Here is a 27,289-nt window from a genome sequence, read left to right on the forward strand (position 1 = left end):
CTCAACCAAAACAACTTGAGCCCACCTGAAAAAAAAAACAATACACCCTCAGAGGATCAGGTCCTCTTAATAACAGCCTGCAAAACCTTGCAGCCAAAGGAAGCATCCGCAGATGCCAACACATCCACTTTATAAAACTTTGTAAAAGTGTGCACTGACGACCAGGTGGCCGCCTTGCAAACCTGCGTCCCTGACGCTTGATGATGGAAGGCCCAGGAGGCACTAAGTGCCGAGTAGAGTGCGCCTTTTACAGGGAAAGGAGGAACCTGACCCCTGATGGAATAGGCCTGAATAACTGTCTGATCCATTTGGAAATGGTTGCAAAGGAAGCAGACAACCCTTTCCGAGGCCAATCTGTGAGCACAAATAGGGAGTCCGACTTCCTAAAAGACTCCAAAGTTGCCAGGTACACCCTAATTGCCTGGACCACATCCAAGGCAATTTTCCTTTGGATGTAGGACACAGGGAAGGCAACACGTCTTCATTTAAATGAAAGTCAGAGACCATATAAGAAAGGAATGACGGACAGGGGCAAAGCACCACCTTATCCTTGTGACTCACCAGGTAAGGTGGACGACAGGATAACGCCGCCAGTTCCGACACCCTGCACCCAGAGGTGATAGCCACCAAAAAAGGCCACCTTCTGGGACAGCACAAGCAAGGGAATCTCCCGAATATTTTCAAAGGGAGGCTTCTGTAGAATTGAAAGCACCAAATTAAGATCCCAAGGCTGCAATGGAGCCAGCACTTGAGGAACAAAATGTCGGACACCCTGAAGAAAAAGTACACATCAAGGAGTGTGGCTATCTGGTGTTCAACAGCCAAGCCATCAATGTCAGTGGCTGTAAAGCAGGATCAGATCTTGGGACAGCACATCCTCCTTGAGAGGAAACTTCCAAGGAACGTCGAAGACCAGCCGTATTAGATCGGCGTACCAGGCACCACAAGGCAAGTCCGGCGCCTCTAAGATGACCAGAAACCCTTCTGCCTCCATCTTGCGGAGGAGTCTGTGCACAAGCTTAAGAGGGAAGGCGTAGATTAAACGATACTGACCTCACGGGGCCACCAGCACGTCTATGGCGTCTGCCAGAGGATCCCTTGTCCAAGCCACAAACATCTGCCCCTTTCTGTTGAGAAGAGACGCCAACAGATCAATCTCGGGGGTGCTCCACCGGAGACACAGCTGCTGAAACACCTCTGGATGCAGGGACCACTCCTCTTGGTCCAACGCCTGCTGACTGAGGTAATCCGCCTGCCAATTTTCCACCCCGGGAATGTGTACGGCGGAGAGGGCAGGGACAAACTGTTCTGCCCACATTAGCATGCCGGTTACCTCCAGAGCCACCAGGGCACTTCCTGTGCCCCCTTGGTGATTGCCGTGGCATTGTCTGATTGAATGCGCACTGGACATCCATGAAGATGATCCGTCCAATGGTCCAGGCAGTCCAATAGCTCAGAGTTCCAAGACCTTAAATTGGTAGTCTCGACTCTTCCAGCGTCCAGATCCCATTAACAGAATGCTTTCTGAGGATGCCTCCCCAGCCGGACAGGCTGGAATTCATGGTGACCACTGTTCAATACAAGGGGAGGAAGGATTTGCCCAGCTAAAGCACCGGAGAGTGAAGCCAGCATATCAGAGACTCCTTTGTTCCCCGACTGATTGTCCAGAGACTGCGGAGTCTTGTCCCATTTGGTCAGAATCTCCCTTTGCAGGGACCTCGTATGGAACTGTGCAAACGGAACTGCCTCAAAAAAGGTAGATACCATCAGGCCCAGCACCCGCATGCAAGTCCGGAGGGATGACCATTTGTTGGACAGCAGGAGACGAATTGCAGCTTTCAATTTCTGGAGTTTGTCCAGAGGAAGGGGCGCTCTGGCTATGGCCGAGTCAGATCCAAATAGTCTAGCTCCCTGGACAGCGCCAGAGCAGACTTCTGAAAATTCAGAATCCAGAGTTCGTATTGTGATCTCCGGGTTCTCCACCAGAGCAGAGGGAGACTCCGCTCGCAGAAGGAGATCGTCCAAGTAGCGTAGTACCACAATCCCCCGTTGGTGTAGCAAGGCTAGCACTGGAGCCAACACTTTTGTGAAGACCCAAGGAGCCGAGGCAAGACCAAAGGGTAATGCCACAAATTGATTATGCTCCTCTTCCATAGCAAAGCAGAGAAAGTGCTGGTGACTGGCACATATTGAAACGTGAAGATAGGCATCTTTGATATCTATAGAGGCGAGGAAATCCACCGCCGTTCAAATAGACTCCATTATGAACTTCTGTACCCGCACAAAGCAGTTGAGGTCCAGGATTGGACACACTTTGCCTTCCTTCCTGGGGACTGTGAAAAGGTTTGAGTAACCTTGTAAATGTTTCTAAGTCGGAACTAGAACAAATCACCCCTTGAAGGAACAGGTTGTGTACCGTCCCAAACACAGAATCTCTCCTGAGCTCAAGTGGTATGCAGGATGGTGAATGGTCTTTTTAGCACAGATAAGGTGGTCTTGCTGACCCCTCAGGACCAACGTTATCCAAAAACACTGAAAGATAACAAGAGGAGAAGGGCGCACCGACCTTGTGCATTACCACTAAAAAGTTTATTAAAATCGCATTGGATAGCGTACATTATACTTACAAAACGTAAGATGTATATATATGCATGTAGGAAATAGGAACCAATCGCCTCCAGAACACTTCTCTACTGCTGGATGGTGCAATGGCATCCACAAAGACGTGGCTTGGCTTACACATTTCGAGGGAGAACCCTCTTCCTCAGAGCCAAAATCCCCACTCATAATGCTCGCTATCCATTGCGATTTCAATAAACTTTTTAGTGGTAATGCACAAGGTCGGTGCGCCCTTCTCTTGTTCTTGTACCGTGCCATAGAGACCATATAACCGGTCTGGGGACAGGCGCAGGTTATTAGGAGAAAACCTTACTGGGGGACAAGAGAAAAACTCGATCTTGTAGCCAGACCGAATGACTTCATGGACCCAATTGTCTTGCACCAATAAAGTCCACGGGTCTGTAAACCAGTAAAGACATTCCCCCCACCCCTGATACGGGTGAGAGCGCACCTTCATGCAGAAGGAGCCTTGTCCGCGGGTCTGGAGACTCTCGCTCTCAGCTTGCCAGACCAGGTTCGTTTGGATCCGCCAGAGGCAGCCCTGAAAGGCTTCGAGGCCTTGTCAGTCGACCCTGAGGGATGAAAGTTTTGCTAGCCTGTCGTCCACAAGGGACTCCAGTTAATACATGCATGCATGGATTGATGGATGGTTGGGACCCGAAGTGCCCCGCAGCCTTAGTGCGGGGATCAGGTGGGTAAACGTACTTCAAAGACTATGAGTCAGGAGAGGGGGAGAGGACCCCCACCAGACTCACCACCCGCTGACACAGGCACCTGCAACCACCAGAAGAATCTGCACTACACGATCAGGAGGCTTCATGATCCAGGAGTCAGTACCAGGGTACAAGGAGGGTCTCCCACTGCTGAAAACGCCGCCCACAGGGCTCTACTCTAATGTCCGCTGATATCTGCATTGGTAAACCACAAGAAAATGGCAGCGGGACTACATAAACATGGCTGCCGTGCATAGAAACACACAGGCTACAACAAAAACGAGCAGGAAGAGGGAGTATACGCTCTGGGACCGCCCATGGGTGTGACCAAAAGTTTTTTCTGCCTAGTGTTCTACTGCTGTAGAGGGCAGCATACCCCAACGGTCAAGAATGACAGGAGCGGTGTCCATCAACGAAAGAAAAAAAGTTTTTTTTTACCCCAAGAACAGAGATCCTGTTCGCTTTCTCATCCATTGAGGAACACTAGTAGTATTTAACCTTCCGGATGTCCAAAAGCAATCCAACTGAGGGGTATGTGGTCCAAGTGAAGGGTGGTCAACAGAGCAAATACTACCAGGTCCAAGAAAAAATAACTTTAAACCAGTCTGCTGTCATTTATTTTGAAAGGATGCTGGCAGCAGGCTGTACTCTGCATATGTGCCTCTCGTGTCAGAAAACCAATGTAAAGGCCAAACTGCCCATGTATATGAAACATAATAGCAATTTTGACACAGAGGACAGAACACAAGATTAGGAGAAAGTCTAATTCCAGGCTGGAGTCACAGACAGCACTGCTCCAGATCTACGAGCAGCAGAATCTGAGTTGGGGGGGGGGATCCAGTACAGCAGTACGGTCCTCCACAAGTCTAGAATCAGACATGTTTTAGCCACAGGGTATGAGGCAATGCCTCAGGTATTCATGAATTCCAGACAGCTGGTAGCAGTTGAGGGCCAGACAAGCAGAGGTGGCCGAAGTCAATACAGGGGGATATCAGGAATGTAATACAAAGTTGCATGTGGCCATTTGCAAGTAGGAGAAGCTTCCTTGAGACAGAATAGTCCGTCCTGCAGTGTAGCCCCTTCCATAGTAAAACCACTAGGAACGGGGATTAAAGGCATTCGGTGACCCATATAATTGATGCAGATTCCGCTGCTGGGCCGACCAGCCTATTTAAAGAGTTTTCAGAGACAGGGCAAAAGCTAAGGCAATGCCAACGACTCTGGACTTCGAAAGCGCTTACCATAGCAAAGTCTGGAAAGTGTCCTATGTGGGGCACAGCGGCCAAAAGGTCACACGCAGGCTACCCTTGCATGTCCAGCCCAGTGAGGTCTAAAAATCAGTACTCCCAGGCTGAGGACTACCATGCAAGAAAGCTAAAACTGAAAAAGGCAAAGCTCCAATAGTGTATGAAATGCAAAATCTTAAATTGAAGAAAAAAAAAAAAAAAAAGTAATCTTAACACAACAGCTGTAGAAGAGACGTCCATTGTCTTAGGACATTATCGAAAAACTGAGACAAGCTGGTACAAAAATGGGGTTTATTCTAACAGACTATTTTTTTTTTTTGCCGGTGTTCAATCCTTTAAAAGACAGATGTACAACCTGAATGTTATAGACTTTATGTTCCTCAAGGGTCAATTAATATTTTTTTTTTTAATTGTACAAAATTATCAAAAGGAATAGATTCAATATCAATAGGTGTCCAGGTTCTCCCCCCTTTCTACATTGATGTTAGAGCAATTTTGACTCAAGTTCTTCCTTGATCTTCGCTCCCCCCCATGACATATGGAACAATAGTGCACCACTAGAAAAAGAGCCCATGCTATATATAGGTTTCTGCTGCACACTGATGCACAACCAGGACCCAAGAAACCTTAAAGAAAAACAATGTTGTAGAATGTATTTAAAACTACCGAAGAGGGCAATTGCATATAGATTGTAAGCTGTAAGGAGCAGGGCCCTCTGATTCCTACTGTATTAAAGTGTATTGTAGTTGTACTGTCTACCTTCAAGTTGCAAAGAACTGCATAAACTGTCAGAGCTAAATAAATCCTGTATAATTAATATAGAACTTGGTCCAGTTTTGATCAGTGGTCTTGCTCCTATAAGGCCGTACACATAGACCAAAATATCTGGTGGCATCGGCCGGATTAAAAGAAACCGGCTGACATTTTGTCAGTGTGTACGCCAGCCAATCTGAGAAAAAGTTGGCCGTTCTGCGAGCTTCTGTAGAAGGTGTATGACTGAAAAATGTCTGCCGATCGGCACCCGATCAGCCGTCCTCATGTCAGAACACAACAGCAAAGGAGATCGCTGTACTAACATTGGATTATTAGTGCAGCGCTTCCCCCAGAGCTCTTCAGTTTTTTTTTCATTCAGCCCGCTAGGTTGAATAAAAAAAAAAAAAAAAAGAAACAGTGTACCAGGCTTTAAACACCCCTAGATGCTGGCTGTAGCTCTACCCCCTTTTGATGCCCAAATTATATGCATTCGGACGGAGGCACATCCAGCAAAGAGCCCCATCCTCCCTCTAAGCAGAGTGAAATGTCACTATTCTGATCAATCAATAAGCGCTGCTTGCTCGTTTATATTAGTAAAACATCATTCAGAGCTTTTGCTCTAAGTGTGTGCGCAAACAAGCGGCTGCAGATGCATTACACAGATTTGAGCTTTGGGTGATATTCTGAATGAGCAATTTGCACTGACCATTCATTCAGAACAGGGACAGATCCCTCAGCACTGTGGCTCTCTGTGTGTCTATCAGGGCGGCTTGTACACATACAGCCCAGCCGATGGATCACAGAGCTCTGTACAAGCTTTCACCATTTTTGAATGAGCGATCAGTGATGTCAGGACCTACATTGCAGATCACTTATTCTGAAAGAGCTGCAGCGCTGTGTCATCCATCAGCCAGGCTGTGTACATTTTGGATAGCACTTATATTTAAACCCTTGTGCCCCCCCTTAGGCTTTCCTGCCTAGTAGACAGAACAGGAAATGTAACATGACTTCCATTTTTCACAGCTAGCAAAATGGGATTGTTGACTTACTGTAAAATTAATTTCTCTGATGTTCATTAACGGACACAGCTCCTGATTCTTCTTAACCATTGGGTTATACTGATCCCTACAGGAGTAGGACACTAGGCAGGAAAAAGCTCGACTACGCCTATGGGCAGTCCCAGGGGGTATACTCCCTCTCTCTGCTGTAACAAGCAATGTCAGAAGAAAGCCAACTCAACAGAGGGGTGGGTGCTGTGTCCATCTACGAACATCAGAGAAATGGATTATACGGCAAGTCAAAAAAAAAAACATTTTTGCCTTGCCATAAAATCTTTTCGCTGATGTTCATTGACGGACACAGCTCCAGAATCTTCTTGACCATTGGGTTATGCTGCCCCTACAATAGAGGGGTGGGTTATGTGTCCGTCAATGAACATCAGAGAAAAGGATTTTATGGTAAGACAAAAATCCAATTTTCTCTTTTGTTCATTTACGGACACAGCTCCAGAATCTTCTTGACCATGGAGACGTCCCAAAGCAGTTTAAAACATGAGGGGTTGGAAAAAAGCCAACCAGGTAACATGGAGCTCAACCAGGAACAACTGAAGCCCACCTGAAAATACACCCTCAAAGAGGACCAAGTCCTCTCAAATAGCTGCCTGCTAAACCTTGCAGCCAAAAGCAGCATCCGCAGATGCCAGCACATAAATTTTATAAAATTTTGTGAAAGTTTGCATAGACGACCAGGTGCCCGCCTTGCAAACCTACACCACCGACGCCTGATGGCGGAAGGCCCAGGAGGCACTAAGCGCACGTGTAGAATGCGCCTTGACAGGGAAAGGAGGAAACTGACCCTTAATAGAATAGAAATAAAATACATGGAGCAGCGATAATTTTACAAAAAGCTAAACATCCTGTGGACATACGATGACACAAAGTCCATAATTATATCACAAAAATGCAATAGAATGGTGAGCATCAATTAACACAGGAAGTATGATAGAGTGTTAATCCTGTAGTCACCACAAAGTGAATCAGTACACAGCGAAAGTGAAATCCCAGCCACCACACACTGACTCTTACCAGAGGATGGCGGGGGTACAGTAGCAATCAGTTATGGGACCGCTAAGACCCGCTCAGATGAGGATCTTAATGGGGAAAAGTGCAGCCTTATAAAACTCTCCAAACTCCAAAACTATCAATGGTATAATACACAGCGGATAGGTGGTTCTTATACCTCATGGGTCAGGCAGAGATTAAAAAAAAAAATAGGCCCATAGTGCATTATGCCTTAAAATCAAACAACTTTATTCAAAGCTTATAGGGTATGCACCCACCTTGCCTTTTAAGGCATAATGCACTATGAGCTTTCAATAAAGTTGTTTGATTTTAAGGCATAATGCACTATGGGCCTATTTTTCTTTTAATCTCTCCCTGATTAAAAGGGGGGGGGGGGGGGTCACCCTCCATAAAGGCCAAAATAGGAAATAGCTTCTTTAAAAAGGGAGTGCCCACCGAGACACGTAGGCAGGGTACCCTGATGGTCCCGCAGTGCTAAAAGGGGCAGGTGCCCCACACAATGGCGGCAAGGCTGTCATTCACAAATTAAGGGGGCCCCACAGCGCCTCCCAGCCACTTGGAAGCGAGCCCCAGCGGATCACCCAGGGGGAGCGGGTCACTGGGGCCGCCTCACAAAGTTTGCAATGAGTAGGCCGCAAATTCGCGGCCTAGATTTTTGGCTGAATTCAGCCGCGTGAGGCGTGTACCCATAGATGGTAAACTATCCGCTCCCCCAGCCCAACAACCACCGCAGGAACCCGAGAGGACATCCCTGCCCTAGTCACCAACCCCCAGGATGGAAGGGAACCCTGCACAACCCCTTGTTGCGCACCAGAAAAACCCAGGCAGCAGCAACTTCATCCAGTCACCCTTAGGAGTAAATGCCAAACAGCCAGCTCGTAACCTCACTTAGGTAGGGAGAGGCCGAAATACCCACAGTGATCACCGAAATTTGAGGGGCTGGGGGGGAGAACCCGAGGGTCCCACTGCCCCAGGGAGGGGCTCACGTCCACCCCAAAACCTTCCAGGGGTAGAGGGGGGGGGACAGCTACTTACCGCACTAGGAACAGGGTGGGCACTGCTTCATCGTAATGTGGGTGCTGTCGGCCAGGAGGAAACGCTGGAACTCAGGCCGAAGCCAGTTCGTATGTGCCCTCGCGAGACGTTTAACTCGCAGGCCGGCCCCCGTCCAGTGGGGCCATGTCACTGCCAACCTAGCGCATAGCTGCGGTTTGCACGCGCTCGTTGGCCGGACTAGAGGGACTCTAAGGATCTAGATTATCCAGTTTGTCGCCCAGTCCAGTACTTGATTGTAGATCACAGGAACAAAAATCAAAAAAAAAAAAAAAAAGAGGAAAAAAATTCCATTCAAAAAAGAAAAAATTGCCAGGACCAGAGATCCCAGGAAAGAACTAGGTCCTTACTCCTGAGTAGGCAAAAAAAAAAACTGAGTGCATATAGCTGAGAGTGGGTGAATACCCCCTGGGACTGCCCATAGGAGTAGTCAAGCTTTTTTCTGCCTAGTTTCCTACTCCTGAAGGGGCAGTACAACCCAATGGTTAAGATTTAGGAGCCGTGTCCGTCAATGAACTAAAGAGAAATTAGGTGTTGTGTTATCGGATTATTTTACCACATGCAATTTTTTTTCTGGAAATATATTAATGAGCCGATAGCTACTTTTCCTCCTTGCCTAATAAAATGGGAGAGAGATGCAATTCCTGAAATCCAAGCATGCAATGGATCCATTTTCTGGAACGTATACAGCATTTCTCAGGAGAATTGCACAACATCAAAAAGAAACCCAAAGCACTAACTGAAGCAAATTAAGCAGCACTTACCTTGCAGCTTGGCATTGTTCTCATCTGCCTTACACAATTTGAGCAGAGATGCAGAGTGATCCTCCAACATCTGAACATCATTTGATGTTTGCACCACCAGCAACACAAGCAGACAGGCATAGTTATACGCCACAGATTTCTTCGATTTTGCATCACTAAAAATAATATTCACATGTTGTAACAATTACAATTCAGTATGTGATGTGTTAATATTACAGGTATTTGTACTAAAAAGAGCTGCTCCACACAAGGCTGACTTTCTGGCAAAGCAAGGCATAGGCCGACTCCCCAAGAAGAAAATTACCAATTCAATCAGTCACAAGTCTTTCCTGGATATTTGCAGACTGTCAATGTCATTAATCATACAGAGTTCTTTATATACACATATATGTAAGTGAATCCATTAGTGGATATAATGCAAAAAATGCATTATCTGCCCTTACTTGCATTTAATGGAACCTACCCAAACCACCGAGATTGACCCAGCATGACACTAAACCATGTCCCACTCCTATCACACAAAGGATAATATCTTCTTGACAAAGTGGATAACCCTCCAATTTCATATAAAGCTGAACTAAAAGGAATCTAATTGGAAGCAAAGCCACAGGTACACTAAGCAGAAAACAAAAGAAACAGAGCGCACACCGCCCTAGTTTAACACCATTTAATGAAAATAATAGAAGCCATAAAAACAGGTACATATATAGTGTCATGCATGGAAATTATATCCCCCGATCTGATGTGTACAGGGTACTCTCCTCCTTGCCTCGGCGGCTCAGCTGTTCGTCCCGCACTGATGAGTAGGTAACGTTCGGCTAAGCCAACCGCCTCAGATGACTTGCTAGCAACCCCATGAATGTCATGTTCTGATCGGGGATCTCCCCTCTGCGTAACCGCATTGTCGGCTACAGCATCCGGCTCTTGGAGAGTGTGCGGCGGCGGCTGAACTGTGCGCAGGCGCACCACATTGAGTCACCCTGAGTCATCTGAGGTGGTTGGCTATAATTTCCATGCATGACACTATATATGTTTGTGAGTACCTGTTTTTATGGCTTCTATTATTTTCATTAAATGGTGTTACACTAGGGCGGTGTGCGCTCTGATTCTTTTGTTTTCGGCTTAGTTTCTCTGCCTCATATCCCATGGAGGGTTAAGAGAGCTGCCACGCTTCTTATGTGTTTCACCACTGGCCATACTACAAGGTTCCCCAGCTTGAGAACTAATCTCCAGGATATGTGCAGGGACTGGTAATATGTTTCTCTTTTAAGCCACAGGTACAGCATTTCCCCTCAACATTTGGCTGTCTTTTCGGGTTCCTTTCAAGAATTTCCGGCATGCAGCGAGCAGAACTGTGCATGGCTGGAAGCTAAAATCAGGTTAGAAGAAATCCAGTGTCCATGCTGTTCTGTAAGCCTTAGGGCTCTATTTTGTACAGATCACTGACAGAAATTAGTAGATTTCAAATAACTGGATAGAAAACAAAAAAATAAAAAAAAAAATTGAAGGTTGGATCTGAACACTTCAAAGTTTTATACCTAGTAATGCTACATATACAGAAAAACATGTTTAGTTCCATGTTTTGTCCTTGTAGATGACCACCTAAATGAGAACTGAATAAAGGGAAAATAGATTACCCAAGTGCTTCCTTTGAGCAGAACTCCATTAAAGTTATGAGACATTGTAGATTCTTGTCCAGGCTAAAAACATGCGCCACAGCAGACCTGCCGACAGGGTTGAAGCTTATTAAGTAAAGGTTGTGAAGGATCCCCAGCAAATTAGCGTGGTCGGCTTCCTCTGCTCCTGTACAATGTTGGAAATGGTGGAAGAGTTCAGAGATGTACTGCAAAGCCTGGGCAGCATGCAGGAGCCACAAGGAACATGAGTCTTCGCTGTTCCCCTCCGTCTGCAGATTGTCCTCCTGATCTTGCTCGGACACCTGGCAGAGGGCCCTGGCAATCAAGTTTGTTGCTTCATTCTCAAACAACAGAAACAGGAGGCCCTTCTGCGACTGTGCCATAAACCGTAATATCTCTCTTATAGCCTGAACAATCCCAGGGTTAGAGCTTGTCCCTGGAAGAGACAGAAGCACTGTTGCAGATTCCAAAAACTGGTGACTGTGCAGGAACCTGGAACAAGAATACAAAATAAATATTTCATTAAAAAAAAAAAAAAAAAAAAAGGACGAACCACCAAATCAAAAGCACATTTTATGTAAAACTTGAGCAGGGTCTCAACACAGGTCTGTGAACCGGGTCGAAACCAAAATCTCAGTCCCCCTCTTCTACAGTGATAGGCTGATTTTCCGCCGAAGTGCACATTTTCTTTTAGATCCAAGTACCTGCCTCCCACCCTCATACCATCCCAGTTCTACAAACATAGGCTGGAGAGAACAAGGAGAGTACACCAAGCCTGTAAACACTGTGGAGCATTGGGAAGAAAGCACCTGTGAATGTGCTTTATACCTACACAGGATAAAGTAAGCATGGGTTGGAGGGTGGTGAAAAATAGTTAAAAACAGGCTCACAATTGAACCACTTGTCTTCTGGGCACTTTTACCCCCTTCCTGCCCATGTAAATTTTCACAATTTAAATGACAATCACAGTCATTCACTGACCCAAACAACATTTTTATCATGTTTTTTAAAAAGAGATCAAGTTTTCTTTTGGTGTTAATAAACCACTACTGGGTTTATTTTTTGCTAAATATAAAAAAAGACCAAAACTTGAAAGAAAAAAAAAAAAAATTAATTGTTTCTTATTTCATTTATAAAATTTTGCAACCAAGTAATTTTTCTCCTGCACTGATATCTGGCACTAATGAGGAGGAACTGATGGGCACTGCACTGAGTATCAGGACACTGATGATCAGTGCCCCGATCATCAGTGTAAATGTCCCGTTACACTTGGCAGTTACCGGCGCTCCTCTCCTCACGCTAGGATACCCCACGAGGAAAGGAATGCCCATAACTGGCAAATGTGTTTTCATTTTGATTGGATTGGACACAGCTAATCACCTGGTAAAGGGCCACTGTGATTGGCTCTTTACCCCAATCAGTTATCAGCTGTGTCTAAAGGGCACAGCGATCACAAAGCATGCGTGCCTCAGTGGGCACGTGGGGGGGGCGTTCTGGGAGTTTGTCTTCCCAGATCTGGATGAACACGCTGTAGCCATCTTTTGGCTATAGCGTGGTCAGGAAGAAGTTAAGTTACCTTTATCACTGGCTTAAATTGAGAGATTCAAAAAGTCACATCAATAAATTAATAGAGGACCCATTAAAAAGGTTTCCCTATCTGCTTTCCAGTAGACTAACCGGCTTGGAAAAAGACTGAAGAATTATTCATTAAAAAGGCTCACTAAAAAAACTACAGCAATAGCAAAGAGGTGCCGGTTAGGTGGAGGATTTTACAAAAAATTTCAACTATAGGAAGGGGTGAAGATGCGAATATACAGACTTACCTTTGTCACTAGGCATAAATAGGGCATTTCCAAAACAGTCTTAAAGCAATAGTAATTATTATAAGGAAAGGTCCACTTTTTAACTTGTACCTACAGGTAAGCCTATAATAAGGCTCTAGATATGTATAAAAAAAATTGTGTAAAGTATATCGCCAACCTAAATTGTTTTAACATGTGCAGCTGCCCCTTTAAGTGGGACACCTACCACCAAATAAAAGTAAATTTAAAAAAAAAAAGTCAGGCGCTGACACACAACCTCAACCTCTCAAAACAAATCCAACATCAAACACAAATATGTACATGAATCCATAAAAGTCAATTTATATACAAATAGTGAATATCAAAAGTCAATATAAAAAAAATGTGAATATCCTTTTTAAATCCTCCAACCACCGTGTCTTCAGATTATAAAGTGCTTAGAACTCCTTCAGTTAGTTCTCCACAACAGTGTGTACAAAATGCACACTTACCAACCATACATGTTATATACACTTTGGATGTTTAAGAGAATCACCTGATATTGTTCCTCAAATCACAGTTGTGATGATCCACATATACACTGCCATTTACAATTGCACCAACCACTGGCCCTCCGGATCTCCTTCTTTCATTCCCAACCACCGGGACCCAGAGGAAAAATTGAATATTCTAAGATAGTGTGAAGCTCGCCTGATGACACTGGTATGCGAAATGCTTTTAGTCTGCGTATCCGCCATCGTTGACGTCACTTCCTGTTGAGTTTGGATTAGAATTAATGGTTGGTGGAACGCATGCCGGTTCAGACCAAGCGGCCTGCAGGACAAAAACTAGGCTGTATATGTTGGCGCTGACAATAGCACCATATAATGGAATTGCAAAATCGCTTTTCATATTTCCTATATTTTTAATAAACTACTGTAGTGTATATCACTATCTTAGAATACAGTAAAACCTTGGATTGCGAGCATAATATGTTCCAGAAACATGCTTGAAACCCAAAGCACTCGTATATTCAAGCAAATTTCACCTTAAGAAATAATGGAAACTCAGATAATTTGTTCCACATCCATTTATTCATAAGGCCTTCAGTCTATAGTCCATAAAAAGATTAAAGCAATGTGAATTTAAGGCAACTTCAGGGAATGTCTGGGTTATCTTCTTGTAATATCAGGTCCAAATCACATCAGTTAAGATGAGGATCTGACTTAGGGCTCATGCATACTGCGGTTCAAAAAAAAAAAAAAAGCTGCTTTTACAGGCATTTGAGCTTTTATTATAGGTTGGAAGAAGCTTGTGCTTTTTTGTGCTCTTGTGCTCGTTTTTATTGAGCTTTTTCAAGCTCATTTGAGTATAAGCTTCCCCCCCCCCCCCCCCCCCACACACCCTCCTTAAAGTCTATGGACACAAGTTGGATAGAAGTCGCCTTGAAGTAGTACAGGAAACTTTTCTAAAGTCGGAGAGACTTCAGTAGTGCTAATTAAGACAGCTCTCATTGACTAAAAATGGGACGTGACCCTACTAGTATTGCAAGACCTTGCTCTTTTATCAAGTTTAAATGTAGAAGAAAATTTTGCTCGCCTTGTAAAACACTTGCAGACCAAGTTACTCGCAATCCAAGGTTTTACTGTATTACACTTTTCTTCTGGGCCCCGGTGGTTGGGAATGAGAGAAGGAGATCCGGAGGGCCAGTGATTGGTGCAATTGTATATGACAGTGTATATGTGGAACACCACAACGGATTTGAGGAGCAATATAGGGTGATACCCTTAAACATCCAAGGCGTATACAACATGTATGGTTGGGAAGTGTGCTTTTTGTACACACTTTGGTGGAGCGCTAACTGAAGGAGTTCTAAACACTTTATAGTCTGAAGACACGGTGGTTGGAGGATTTAAAATGGATATTCACATTTTCATATGGACTTTTAATATTCACTACTTGTATATCAATTGACTTATGGAATAATGTGTAGTACATATTTAGGTTTTATGTTGGATTTGTTTTGAGAGGTTGAGTGTCAACGCCTGACTTTATTTACTTTTACCTGTAGGTATAGTGAATATCTCCTAAACGTGCACAGCTAGGACATATTCACATTTGTGGCAGCCGGTGACGTCACTAGCACATGCACAATGCCCTCTGAAAGGATGGCGCACTCAAGAGTGTGTAGTCCCTTCAGAGTGCTGTGCCGCGATCGTGACTATTTTGTCCATGCACGGAAGTGACGACACCGTGGTCCAGCCATTCAAACAGGCGAAGCACGCAAACCTGGAAAGAAGACCAGGTGAAGATGGAGGCCCTGTCAGCGGTGAGAGGGATACGCTTTACAGGTATGTCTGTCAAAATGTATGGTGCATACAAGAACATTATGCAGAGGGACAATTTTTTTTTTTCTTTACAAAAGTGACTTAAAGCGGAGTTCCAGCCTAACCGCCCACTCACCTATCCCACGGTCCAGCGATGCGCCTTCTTCTCCCTCTCTGCTCCGCGGCACCGGCATCACTGATGTGGGCACCCGGCTGTGACAGTTTGCGGCTTCACAGCCGGATACGCACTGCGCATGCGCGAGTTGCGCTATGCGTCGTGATTGGCTGACAATCTTCTGGGACCTCTGACATGTCCCAGAAGATTGCAGGGAGGGAGAGAGCAGAACTTCCGCTCAGGGTGCCGCGGCGCTACGAGCGGAAGTGGGAGCGGGTACATGTCAAAACTAGGTACCTGCTCCCCTCCCAAAAAAATGACATGCCAAATGTGGCATGTCAGGGGGTTGGGACTATTTAAAGCGGAAGTTCCACTTTTGGGTGGAACTCCGCTTTAACTACCGTTTTAAGAAAAATATATATACAAAGATGCCACAAAAAATTCTGCACACTAGGGAACACAAGCAAAAAGACCCATAAAAGTCGATGGTTATTTCAAATGCCAGACAGAGATTGGAAGATCCTCTTGTCAGCCAAATTAGTCATAATGGGAAACCCACAATTAATTTCAGGATACAAGGAGCCACCAGCACAACTTTAAACTACAGCAAGCAAATCCTGGATCAAAAAGGACTTTCAGCTTATTTCTTAAAGTGGAGTTCCACCCTAAAATTATACTTACCTCCATCTTCTTGCTCCGGGTCACCTGAAAAAACAAATGGATAATCGCAATTTTTTTTTTTTTTTTTACCTACCTAGTTTAGAAGAAAATATACTTACCTTACTTCCTCTTCCTCCCCTCGGCGGCCACGGCGATTCGTCACTTCCTGGCTTTGCAATGATTCCAGGGAGCTGAACGTCATCGCTGCCAGGAATCAATGCGCCTGCACCGGCCCCGACGTCCGTTCCGGTGCAGGCGCCGTCATACCTTGCTAAAAAGCTTCTGGGCATGCCCAGAAGCTGTGCAGGGATGAAGCTGTCGCACCGGAAGTGACGGCGGGGCCGGTGCAGTGCATCGTGGGACCGAAGAAGACGGAAGAGGACACAGAAGAGGATCGCGCTGGCTTCAAGCTGCCCACACCTGAGATGGCAGCGCTGGACAATACATTTTCAAGATAAGTATTTCTTCTTGCAGGTAAGTGCAACCCGGGACAGATCAGAGGCTAGCCATTGTGGAATGCACTAGCCCTGACTGTCCCAGGGGTATTTTTATTTTAAAAAAAATGTCCCAGGATGGAACTCTGCTTTAACATTACACATCATGCTGCAGGTGTTACTTAGTAATGGGCAAACAGTTGTATTGGGGGGTAGAATAATACAGATCATATTGATTTTTGTAAACAATTTTTGATTAGTAAGCTAAATATGTAGTTGTGCTCTATAAAACACAAATGGTTTTGCCTGCCTACAATCCCAGCTGAAAGTTGCTTCTCTGGGAATAACATGGTTAAACACTGCACAATGAGATTACATCAAACAGTGTGGTGATGTTAAAACTCCACCTTACCGAAATATGACAGGATAAGGGTCATCCCTTTCAAGAGGTCCAGTGATTCTGGCAGTTGTTGGGAAGGACTTTACAGGAGGCTGGATCATGGTGTGTGGTGCTGTTTCTAACACATGAAAAATCTCATTTAGAATTCCCATCAATCTCTCCAATTCTCCTTCACTAACACTGGTAGATTCCAAGAGATGGTCCATATCCATAGGAACTTCGGCTTCATTGTCATAGTCACGGTTTGGTCTCTCTGCAGCAGAGGCTGTCTGCTGATGAGGTGCTCTAGCATTTGAAGGAGGTGCTGGTGTGGTGTCAGATAACTGGTCCGCTGTTCTCTTGACATCAGAGAGAAGTTCAAAAAAGTGACATTTCTGTAGCACAGCAGAGCATGCTGTAAAAACCCTAACGGTCTGGTCCAAAAGGATCAACTCCAATAGTCTTTGGTAACCGCTTTTCACTTGCATATCTGAATGGTTCCTTAAAAATGCATACATGCCTTCAGTTGTACTGATGACACTGTCCAGGGATTTAAAAGCATTTAATTTAAGAGAAGAGGACACATGTTCTGCAAACAGCAATTCATACAACTTGTCAATCACATCAGCTTTTATTAGAGACTCTACAGCCCGAGTTCCACATTCTGCCAGGGAGGACACCAACTTTGTGCCAGCTTTCAGCTGTCGGACATTCAAGGCTATCGGCTGCTGCAGAGCCAGCTGCAAATCCAAGGCTTGCATTGCCCAATCAACTAACTGGCTGAGATGGTCCCGTCCTGGTTCTTTAAGCTGCAGAAAGCTCAATCCTTTCACTATGAGGCTGGGTACTTCTTCAAGTGCTGTAACCCACTTTGCCCCCCTATCATCCTGATACAGATCCAATAATTCCAGTAGCTTTACAGAGGTCTCATTAGACCCAGAGGTTTCTTTATCAAGGTCCTGATCACGCAGCCTGGTGACTTCATTCTCAAAAGCAGTTCTGTATGGGCAGTTGAAGTACAGGAGAGGGCCTAAATCACGATCATAAGGATCATAAGTCATTGTGGGCACCGATGCCAAGTCTTCAGGAGTGTAATCTATATCAAAACTCGGAAATTTAAACGATTCCCTTTCAAAGTCAGCAATTCCATCTTCATCGCTGGAGATCTGCTCATAAACGTCATCTCCTGGAAAAAAAGAACTCCGGTCAGGAACAGGTCAAAATACAAAAAAAGCAAGCACTATCTACCTCGACACATTTGGAGTATTATTTAAAAATACATATACCAGATATGTGTTATGTGCATGCTTGTTCAAGGTCAGTCATTCCAAGCACTGAAGCCAAAGAGAGGCAACCAGCATTTTCAAGTTAGACAATGGCAACCTAGATTTTTTTCAGTAGAGGTTCCATTCTCTTTTAGCATCAGGGTTTTTCCTTCCGTTGGAAATGTAATTTCCAGATTTCACCTGCCGCACTACCTACTGGTGGCAACCAGTAAAAACATAAAAACACAAATTTCTTTCTTTAGGGAACTATTTCTAAACTCGGACTTCAATAAAACCTGCATTGAAAGAAATGTGTATGGTGTCACTTTTCCTTCTCAAAGAACAAGTTACCTGGCTGCCTCGCAGGTTTCTTTTCAAAGTCATTGACCCAGAAGTAGTAGGAATATAACTATCACATGTGTGTGCTTGTCAGGTGCTCAGAAAGTACTGATGCCTTAGAGCAGGGATATGCAAACTGTGGCCCTCCAGCTGTTGCAAAACTACAAGTCCCATCATGCCTCTGCGTCTTGCTATGCCTCATGGGACTTGTAGTTCTGCAACATCTGGAGGGCCACAGTTTGCATATCCCTGCCTTAGAGCAACATAACAGCCCAGCAACTAGTTTTCATGTCAAGCAATGGCAGCCTACAAAATTCTTCCAGTACAGGCTTTTCTAAAAAAGAGCAATTCCAAGAAACATGTAAAACCAACCAATAACATTAGCTGTTTAGTGGAATGGTTATACAATGCAGTTTATGTCATATACTGCATATTTTAAACTTTGGAAAGAGGTTAGATTTTGTAACATTTCTTTTGCAAAACTCTGTACTTATTTTTTTATCTGTCTATATTGAAAATAGAAATAGTAGAAATGTAAAAACCAAATCAGTGAAAACTGAACATTTAGCACAATTTCACAGAGAAAAAAAAAAAACTCCCTTAATTCCTTTTTCTCAGCTAAGCAAAAGCTGCTGCACTCACATGACATTGATAATGATATTTTAAAATCTCAAAGGATCCATAGGAGTATACGTCCTAAGGTCAGCAGTGTGACCTCTCTCAGTATTACTGGTCATTCACCCTTTTATAGCAGGTTTGAATGTAACTGGTGATTGATATTTTTTTTTCATCTTTTAACACCAGGTTTTTGACACCTCATAGGTAGAAAAATGTTTACCATCACCGATAAGTGCATTCTAAGATTACAAGAAAGAAAGAAAGAAAGAAAGAAAGAAAGAAGAAAAAGAAAGAAAGAAGAAAAAGAAAGAGGGAGAACTAGTAAAATGGCAATGACTGAATTAAAAAAAACATATGCATGGATTAGAAAGAACGTGTTCCTTTTATGTATCTCAAGGTTTATTTTTTAATTCTGGCTTAAGATGTCACAGACAAGGACTGTTGATTATGAAGTGGAGGTGTTTTTCACTGTTATTGAAAAAAAAAAAAAAAAAAAACGAAGTTGGGTCTACTCTCAACTGCACCCAAGCTGGATTTAAATTCTTTATGACTCCTGACATAATTACCAATCACTTGTTAATTTCTAAGACAGGTAATGCAGTAAGAAAATCCTGGGGCCCATTTATGCTTTGCCGATGCAGGTTGCAAAGAAGCAGTGTGGTGCATTGTTAAAACACTGCACAGTTCACTTAATTTTTTTTTTTACATTCAACGACTAAAAAAAAAAAAAAAAAAAAACACCTACACACACTTCATTGAACATACATATACATTATATATATATATATATATATATATATATATATATATATATATATATATATATACACACACACACACACACATATATACACATATATATATATATATATATATATATATATATATATGTGTGTGTGTATGTGTATCGACATATGAAGATCCGCATCGCACTTTGTAAAAATGAATGCATGATGAGAGCAGGGCACATTATTAGCTGTCATTGCGATGATCCTGCGTGGATAAACAGACCTGGCGTGTACAAGCTATTAAAGGCAGCGGCACATAAATAGAGTGGTGCAGAACAAAACTGAAAAAATAAGTAGCACCTTCAATTTCCTCCTCATCTTCCTCTTCGTCCTCCTCTTCATCAGCAAGGCTGTCCTCCGTTTGAACATCATCCTCATCTTCATCATCTTCAGCATTGATATCATCCTCATCTTCTTCCTCCTCCTCATCATCCTCCCCATCATCCGGAGGATCTTCATCCACTTCATCAGAGTAAGCACCATCAGGGTGGATAGACACTCTGTCAGGAGATATGGGCTCAAAGTAACCTTCCCTTGGTTCTCGCTCATCTTCTTTTTCACCACCTAAAGTCAAAGAGAAACAAGAGACCGTTATATGGAAGCCTGTAGAAAATACAGAAAGCAGAAAAGATTGAACCAATTACTCGTCATTTTTGAATACTAACATTTAAATCAGCGCCTTTGCCAGCCGAGTAAACCGGAAGAGAAGTTGCTTCCGGGTTACATGATCAGAGACCCGATCAAAGCTGAATCCGACTTCGTCAGGGACTCCAAACAGCCGGTTGCTCGGGTCTCCCGATGGGATGGGAGACCCGGGCAGAGCCACGGAAGGATCGACTGGTATCTCCTGAAAGCTGTTTGCAGGAAGTGGTTAAGTCAGGACTCAAAGAACGAAGCGTCCTGTCACCTGGGCTACACTACAGCAGGGCTCTTGCCTGGATTTGGTCACCCAATGCAGGTGCATGGACTAAGAGGACAGGCTGGCTGGTAATTTAGGCCGCGGCTATGCGGACTGCTGGAACAAGATACAGCACTCACTATCTTAACTGTGGGCAATTCCCTTACAAGGCTTACATTTGCCAGAAAAGCAGCGCCCCACTCTGTTGGGCGAGGCTGCGACAAGCAATCACTGACGGCGCGGAGGGCTCCCCTTGCCCGCCCCCACCGCCGACATCTAATTTCCAGTTTGGCAGCTGGGTTGCAGTTGAAGATATTGTGAGCTTAATCTGGCACCCTTTCAGGCTGGAACGTCTTCAGTTCCTTTTACACACCCTTTTCCCCCCAAAAAGGTAAACAGTGTTCTGTCTCCAGTCCTTGCATTATCGCTATCTCCCTGTCCTGTCACAGCCACAGACTAAGGTGGCATGAGAATGCCCCAGTCACTGGATCTACCATTACCTCCACCTTGCTGCGCAGTCCTTACCTATTAAACCACTGCCCAGCACATGCCTATGGTGGCCATGACGTTTCCTTTCTACCTTGGGCCTGTGTCGTACTGGGGATGGTCTACATGCCTTCTGCTGTATTGTGTAAAGTACTGCGCGCCCCCCACTATGCATCTCGGGCTCTGCTTGCCCATCTGCGGGCTCGGGACTGGCATAGCGGGTGCAGCAGGGCAGAGGGGAGGGGGAGAGCAGACACATGTCTGTTACACCCCCCCCCCCCATCTTGTTCCTGACCTGGAAGCGATGTGTGTGACGTCACTCACGAATCCCTGCTAACCGGTTTCTCGGATAGCATGGCTGGGAAGGAATGTAATGCAGTGCTATCTGCACGGCAATACATTCAGAGGAGGCACAGGGGAGACATGCACATATATGCAAGTACGAACATGAATGCATGCGTTAGGGGCGCCTACGCATGAAAACGTCGATTTGGATGCAAGTTACATATCGCCACGCACAAACTGGCTCCTTTTTTAGCTGGCTCCTAGATTCAAAGCAAATTTGTCAAGCTCTGCATATAGTGCTACTAACATTAACGCTTACTAGGTTTGAAGCATGCCTTCCTAATCAAGCCTGTTATTGCTTTGTATTATGCCTCTTAAAATTCACACTTTTATTTCTGGTTTTAGTGTGGCTCCATTTCCTTGCAGAGTTCTATGGAGCCACCACCCTTATGTGAACAATCTTGGTTTGGACTAAAGCTATCAGTCCATACACTTCCTGTACACACACACACACACACACACCCCAAGCTGAAGCCTAGAAATGCAAGCCCTGTCCTCCAATGTAACAGCACAGCTGCGGCTCCTCAGGCCAGGGCTAGAACACAGCATGTCAATAAAGAGGATGGAAAATGTAGTCCAAAGAATGGGATCATGGGACATGCTCAGTTTATGCTTCCCAACTGAATGCTCTGGGAAGCAATGCTGAGCAATGTGGAGCCAGTGGCCGGGATAACCACTGTGTTTAGGTGCTTTTGTTCATAGTTAAATAGGAGAAGTGTCAGAAAATATATACTTGTGGTATATCCCCCGCGCCAATTGGACCATGAATAGATAATAAATATTAAGGTGATAAGCAGCTCCTACAGGACAGGGCAATGAATAGATATGTATAACCACTAACATTAGGGGTTACCTATAGCGCTTGCTATTTGCAAATACTGTGCTACTTTCAAATTATTTTAAATTAATACAAAAACTTGTTAAGCCAATACATTTATAAAGAATATAATAAATATAAAGTGCATCAAGTAAAATGTGCAAAATTATGCGGTGATGATCAAAACTTTGAAGTGCATACAGTAAAATAATTTGATTAATGTGCATAAGGGTAATAAATCATATGAAGTGCTAGTGTTCCGTTGGTGCTTTATAGTCCGTTTAAATATAACCCCCAACCCCCTGACCTCTGAAGACGTCAAACGTAGTGACGAAACACGTTAGCTGGAATGCACGTCATGGCGTCTCGGGAGCGAGTGGAACGCAAGTTGGACAATAACGCTCTCCACTCTCGGCTCCATTCATGACAGTTCACTGGATGTTTCTATGTACTGTTTTTATCTGCTACCTATTGAAGGAAAATAAAGCTTTTAAAAAACGTAAGGCGCCATCTGGAGCTTCTTTTCTATACCCTTGTCTTGGCCTGACGTGGTGAGGAAAGAGAAGGTGGGACCTGCCATACACCAGGAAGGAGAGGACCGTACCAGGAGTGGGTATCTATCCTGGCCCTGGTGGCCAATCAAGCGTTTTTTTGGTCTTACTGCTGTATGGCATCTATGACAAACTACATTCGGTGAGTGACCTATCTACTACCTTCACAGGGTGGAGAGAGATCAGCGCCATTCACATATCACAGACCTGCATTGAGCACTTGCACCTTATTTCTATTTTGTCACAAAGACAATTCTTTTGAACTGTGATCACAAAAGTCACCTTATATTTAAACGGACTATAAAGCACCAACGGAACACTAGCACTTCATACGATTTATTACCCTTATGCACATTAATCTAATTGTTTTATTGTATGCACTTCAAAGTTTTTATCATCACCGCATCATTTTGCGCATTTACTTGATGCACTTTATATTTATTATATTCTTTATATATTTATTGGTTTAAAAAGTCTTTGTATTTAAAATAATTTGAAAGTACCACAGTATTTGCAAATAGCAAGCGCTATAGGTAACCCCTAATTTTAGTGGTTATATATATCTAAAAAGGAGAAGTGTGGAATTTAAAAAACACACACACAAATAATCACCTCCATCATGCAGCATTGGTGGGATGCTGCAGCTGTCCCATATCAGCTCTAAGACAGAGAACTGAACGATTACATGACTGCTGATTGCTCAATTCTCAGTCACCGCTCTCTGCTCTGCTTCTCCAGCATTCACTGGAGCACTGGGCTGGAGAGGGGGAGGAAGCAGCTGGCTTTGGCTCTCAGCAGCATACTGAGAGGCTTAATCAGCTACCCATCAGGCATTTGGGTTGGATTCCAACAACATTGCCAGGATCCTCCCAGAGCCTGAAATGGCTCTGCCACGTTAGCGGATAGCAGGCAATAGCCTATGGGCTGATTCTGGATCATAGTAGAGTAAAACTACACTTCCTGTGACCCACAATAGATTTATGACAAAAAGAAAATATAGGCCATACTTCTCTTTTAAAAATGCTTTATCGAGGAGTGCTTTTTTGGTGGTTACTATATTAATACTACTTTAATTTTGCTGTATTACGATTGAAGGGAAAATAATTCTACGCAAAAAGGTTTTCTTTATTTTGGATGGCATAAGCCAAGGTTTCAAGTGCACCTCAAAGGAAGACCACTGCTAGCTCCTTGACACTGCTCTATAAAGTCAAACATTAATTTTCAGCTAACAATGACAAGATTGAATTCTTTACATATTTTTATATAAATTCCACTAAAGGGCACTCAATTACCCACCACTATCGCCAAGCACTATACTGTTAAAAAAAAACAACTCAGACCATAAGGGATTAGAGGAAGATCTCCTATGCTGAACAGCTCGAAGGACACAAAGATCAATCTTTGCCCCACTCCACCCAGTCTGGGGTGAAGAGAACAGTCAAAACTAATAAACCAATTACTGGGCCAGTACCTGCAACTGGCATTGGCTCGTCATCATCGTCATCAGGTGGGGGAGGACCTGGTGGAGTCCGTGGGCCTCTTGGCTGTGGTCTTGGTGGACTACCATTGTATTGGTCTTCCTTCTCTTCTTCAACTAACAATGGAGAATGAGAACAAAATGAAAGCATTCCAACGTGGAGCCACAGGCATACAATTTACAATGCAAATAAATAGGCATTGATTATATTGGCACAGAAGCTGCTAAACTAGTTGGATACATTTCAAATAGGTAGATTTTGTCTCCCTAATGAACATTTAAATATTTATACGTGTACAAAAATGAGAATGCAATGACTAACAACTTTGCCAAAATGATACATTTATTGGAAACCTCTAAAAAGGGAGTGTACAGTTCAGGCAGAGCCAATGAATGTCTGCTCTAGGGCTGAAACAACTAATCGATTATGAAAATAGTTTTCAACTATTTTCATAATCGATTGGTTGGTCTGCATGCAGAATTCATTATTTGTTTGCATATCAGAAAATACAGTTCAGCACACATACAGCTCAGTACAGCCTCTATACATGTCAGTATACACTGTGCAGCACAAATACAGCTCAGTACACCCTCCATACATGTCAGTATACACAGTGCAGCACACATACAGCTCAGTACACCATCTATACATGTCAGTATACACCGTGCAGCACACCTACAGCTCAGTACACCATCCATATATGTCAGTATACACAGTGCAGCGCACCTAACAGCTACCTACGTGTATGGAGCTCAGTACACCCTCCATACACATCAGTATACACAGTGCAGTGCACCTACAGCTCAGTACACCCTCCTTACATGTCAGTATGCACAGTGTAGAACACCTACAGCTACCTACGTGTATGGAGCTCAGTACATCCTCCATACAAGTCAGTATACACAGTGCAGCATACATACAGCTCAGCACACTCTCCTTAAATGTCAGTATACACAGTGCAGCACACCTACAGCTCAGTACACCATCCGTACACGTCAGTATACACCGTGCAGAACACCTACAGCTCAGTACACCATCCGTACACGTCAGTATACACAGTGCAGCACACCTACAGCTCAGTACACCTTTTATACATGTCAGTATACACAGTGCAGCACACATGCAGCGGAGTACACCCTCTATACATGTCAGTATACACAGTGCAGCACACATGCAGCTGAGTACACCCTCTATACATGTCAGTATACACAGTGCAGCACACATGCAGCTGAGTACACCCTCTATACATGTCAGTATACACCGTGCAGCACACCTACAGCTCAGTACACGTCAGTATACACCGTGTAGCACACCTACAGCTCAGTACACCATCCATACATGTCAGTATACACAGTGCAGTGCACCTACAGCTCAGTACACCCTCCATACATGTCAGTATACACAGTGCAGCATACATACAGCTCAGCACACTCTCCTTACATGTCGGTATACACAGTGCAGCACACATACAGCTCAGTACACCCTCCATACATGTCAGTATACACATTGTAGAACACCTACAGCTACCTACGTGTATGGAGCTCAGTACGCCTTCCATACAAGTCAGTATACACAGTGCAGCACACATACAGCTCAGTACACCATCCGTACACGTCAGTATACACCGTGCAGCACACCTACAGCTCAGTACACCATCCATACATGCCAGTATACACAGTGCAGCGCACCTATAGCTACCTATGTGTATGGAGCTCAGTACACCCTCCATACACGTCAGTATACACAGTGCAGTGCACCTACAGCTCAGTACAACACCCTTACATGTCGGTATACACAGTGCAGCACACATATAGCTCAGTACACCATCCATACAGGTCAGTATACACAGTGCAGTGAACCTACAGCTCAGTACACCCTCCATTAGAGATGGGCTCGGGCGGGTTCGGGATCCCACGTGCCCGATCCTGCCAGGAAGCCAACACTGCACACGGCTAATCACAGGCAGTGAGACATTTTCCCTATCTGTGCAGCTGCGGACCGGGAAATTTCTCACTGCCTGAGATTAGCCGTGTGCAGCGTTGGCATCCTGGTGGGATCCAGAACACGCCCAAGCCCATTCCTACCCTCCATACATCTCAGTACACCCACCATACATTTCAGTAAGCTCGTGAATGTGTGAGGAGCAAAACCTCATGGGACAAGTAGTCCTGGCAAGGAGAAGAAAGTGATTCTAAAGGCAGTTTTTTTTTACCTTGCTATAGGGACACTCTTAAGACAAGAGGAGCAAGAAGCGCCGACAGGACACCCCGGAACACAAAGTACAAGTACTGATACTTTTTCTCAAGTACTCCTAGATCTCAATTTCCAATATTTTTAATGTCGTGACAGTTTTTTTTATTTTAATTTTTTTAGACTAGACTAATGAAAAATTATTATTGTTTATTTATAATTATGAACAGTTCTTCTGTGGCTTTGAAATTGCGCCACTTCAGCGTGATTTCAACGCCGCAGATTAATGCGATTTGGACCTCTGGTTTCATAGGAGCTTGCGACTTCATTTAAGGGAACTCAATGCAAGTCAATGGAATCGCAAAGAAAGGTATCGGTTTTAGTATCAGAGCACCCTTTCCAGCAAACCATACAATGAAAAACAGGGATATTTAGTTCACATATAGTCCATCCAGAATTTGTAGTGTTAATATAAATATTAGCACCGGATAGTTTAAATACATGTACAAGCTACTGGGATTTGAGCACAGGTTTATCTTTTCTCATCATATAGCTGGTTATTTGTATTTACCACTGCATAGAGATATTCAAGAATAAATAGTTTTTTTTTTTTTTTTTTTTTTTAACCACTTCAATACCGGGCACTTTCACCCCTTCCTGCCCAGGCCAATTTTCAGCTTTTAGCGCTGTTGCATTTTGAATGACAATTGCGCGGTCATGCAACACTGTACCTAAACCAAATTTATGTCATTTTTTCCCCCTCAAATAGAGCTTTCTTTTAGTGGTATTTGATCACCGCAAGGTTTTTTCTTTGACTCCGTTCACACTGGGGCGACCTGTCAGGCGACTTGGTCGCCTGACAGGTCGCCTGCCATAGAGTAGCTGTGGACCCTTTGGGGCGACCTGGAGCGACCTGCATTGACTTCAATGATATGAAGTCCGTGCCGGCCG

At 44.1% G+C, this 27,289-nt stretch overlaps 1 protein-coding gene across 1 annotated transcript in view; it reads right to left on the reverse strand.

Annotated features, from left to right (window-relative positions):
* Positions 1 to 27,289, reverse strand: part of VIRMA (vir like m6A methyltransferase associated) — an 80,421-nt gene that overhangs the window by 38,037 nt on the left and 15,095 nt on the right. The window contains exons 6-10 of the mRNA XM_082258093.1: positions 24,142 to 24,264; positions 19,874 to 20,137; positions 16,597 to 17,749; positions 10,868 to 11,359; positions 9,231 to 9,385 (exon numbers count right to left, since the gene is read on the reverse strand). Of these exons, the coding sequence (XP_082114219.1) occupies positions 9,231 to 9,385; positions 10,868 to 11,359; positions 16,597 to 17,749; positions 19,874 to 20,137; positions 24,142 to 24,264 (2,187 nt within the window). The remainder of the gene's footprint in view (positions 1 to 9,230; positions 9,386 to 10,867; positions 11,360 to 16,596; positions 17,750 to 19,873; positions 20,138 to 24,141; positions 24,265 to 27,289) is intronic.

The sequence above is a fragment of the Pelophylax lessonae genome, assembly GCF_965119305.1.
Source record: "Pelophylax lessonae genome assembly, chromosome: 5".
In the NCBI taxonomy this organism is placed as follows: Eukaryota; Metazoa; Chordata; class Amphibia; order Anura; family Ranidae; genus Pelophylax; species Pelophylax lessonae.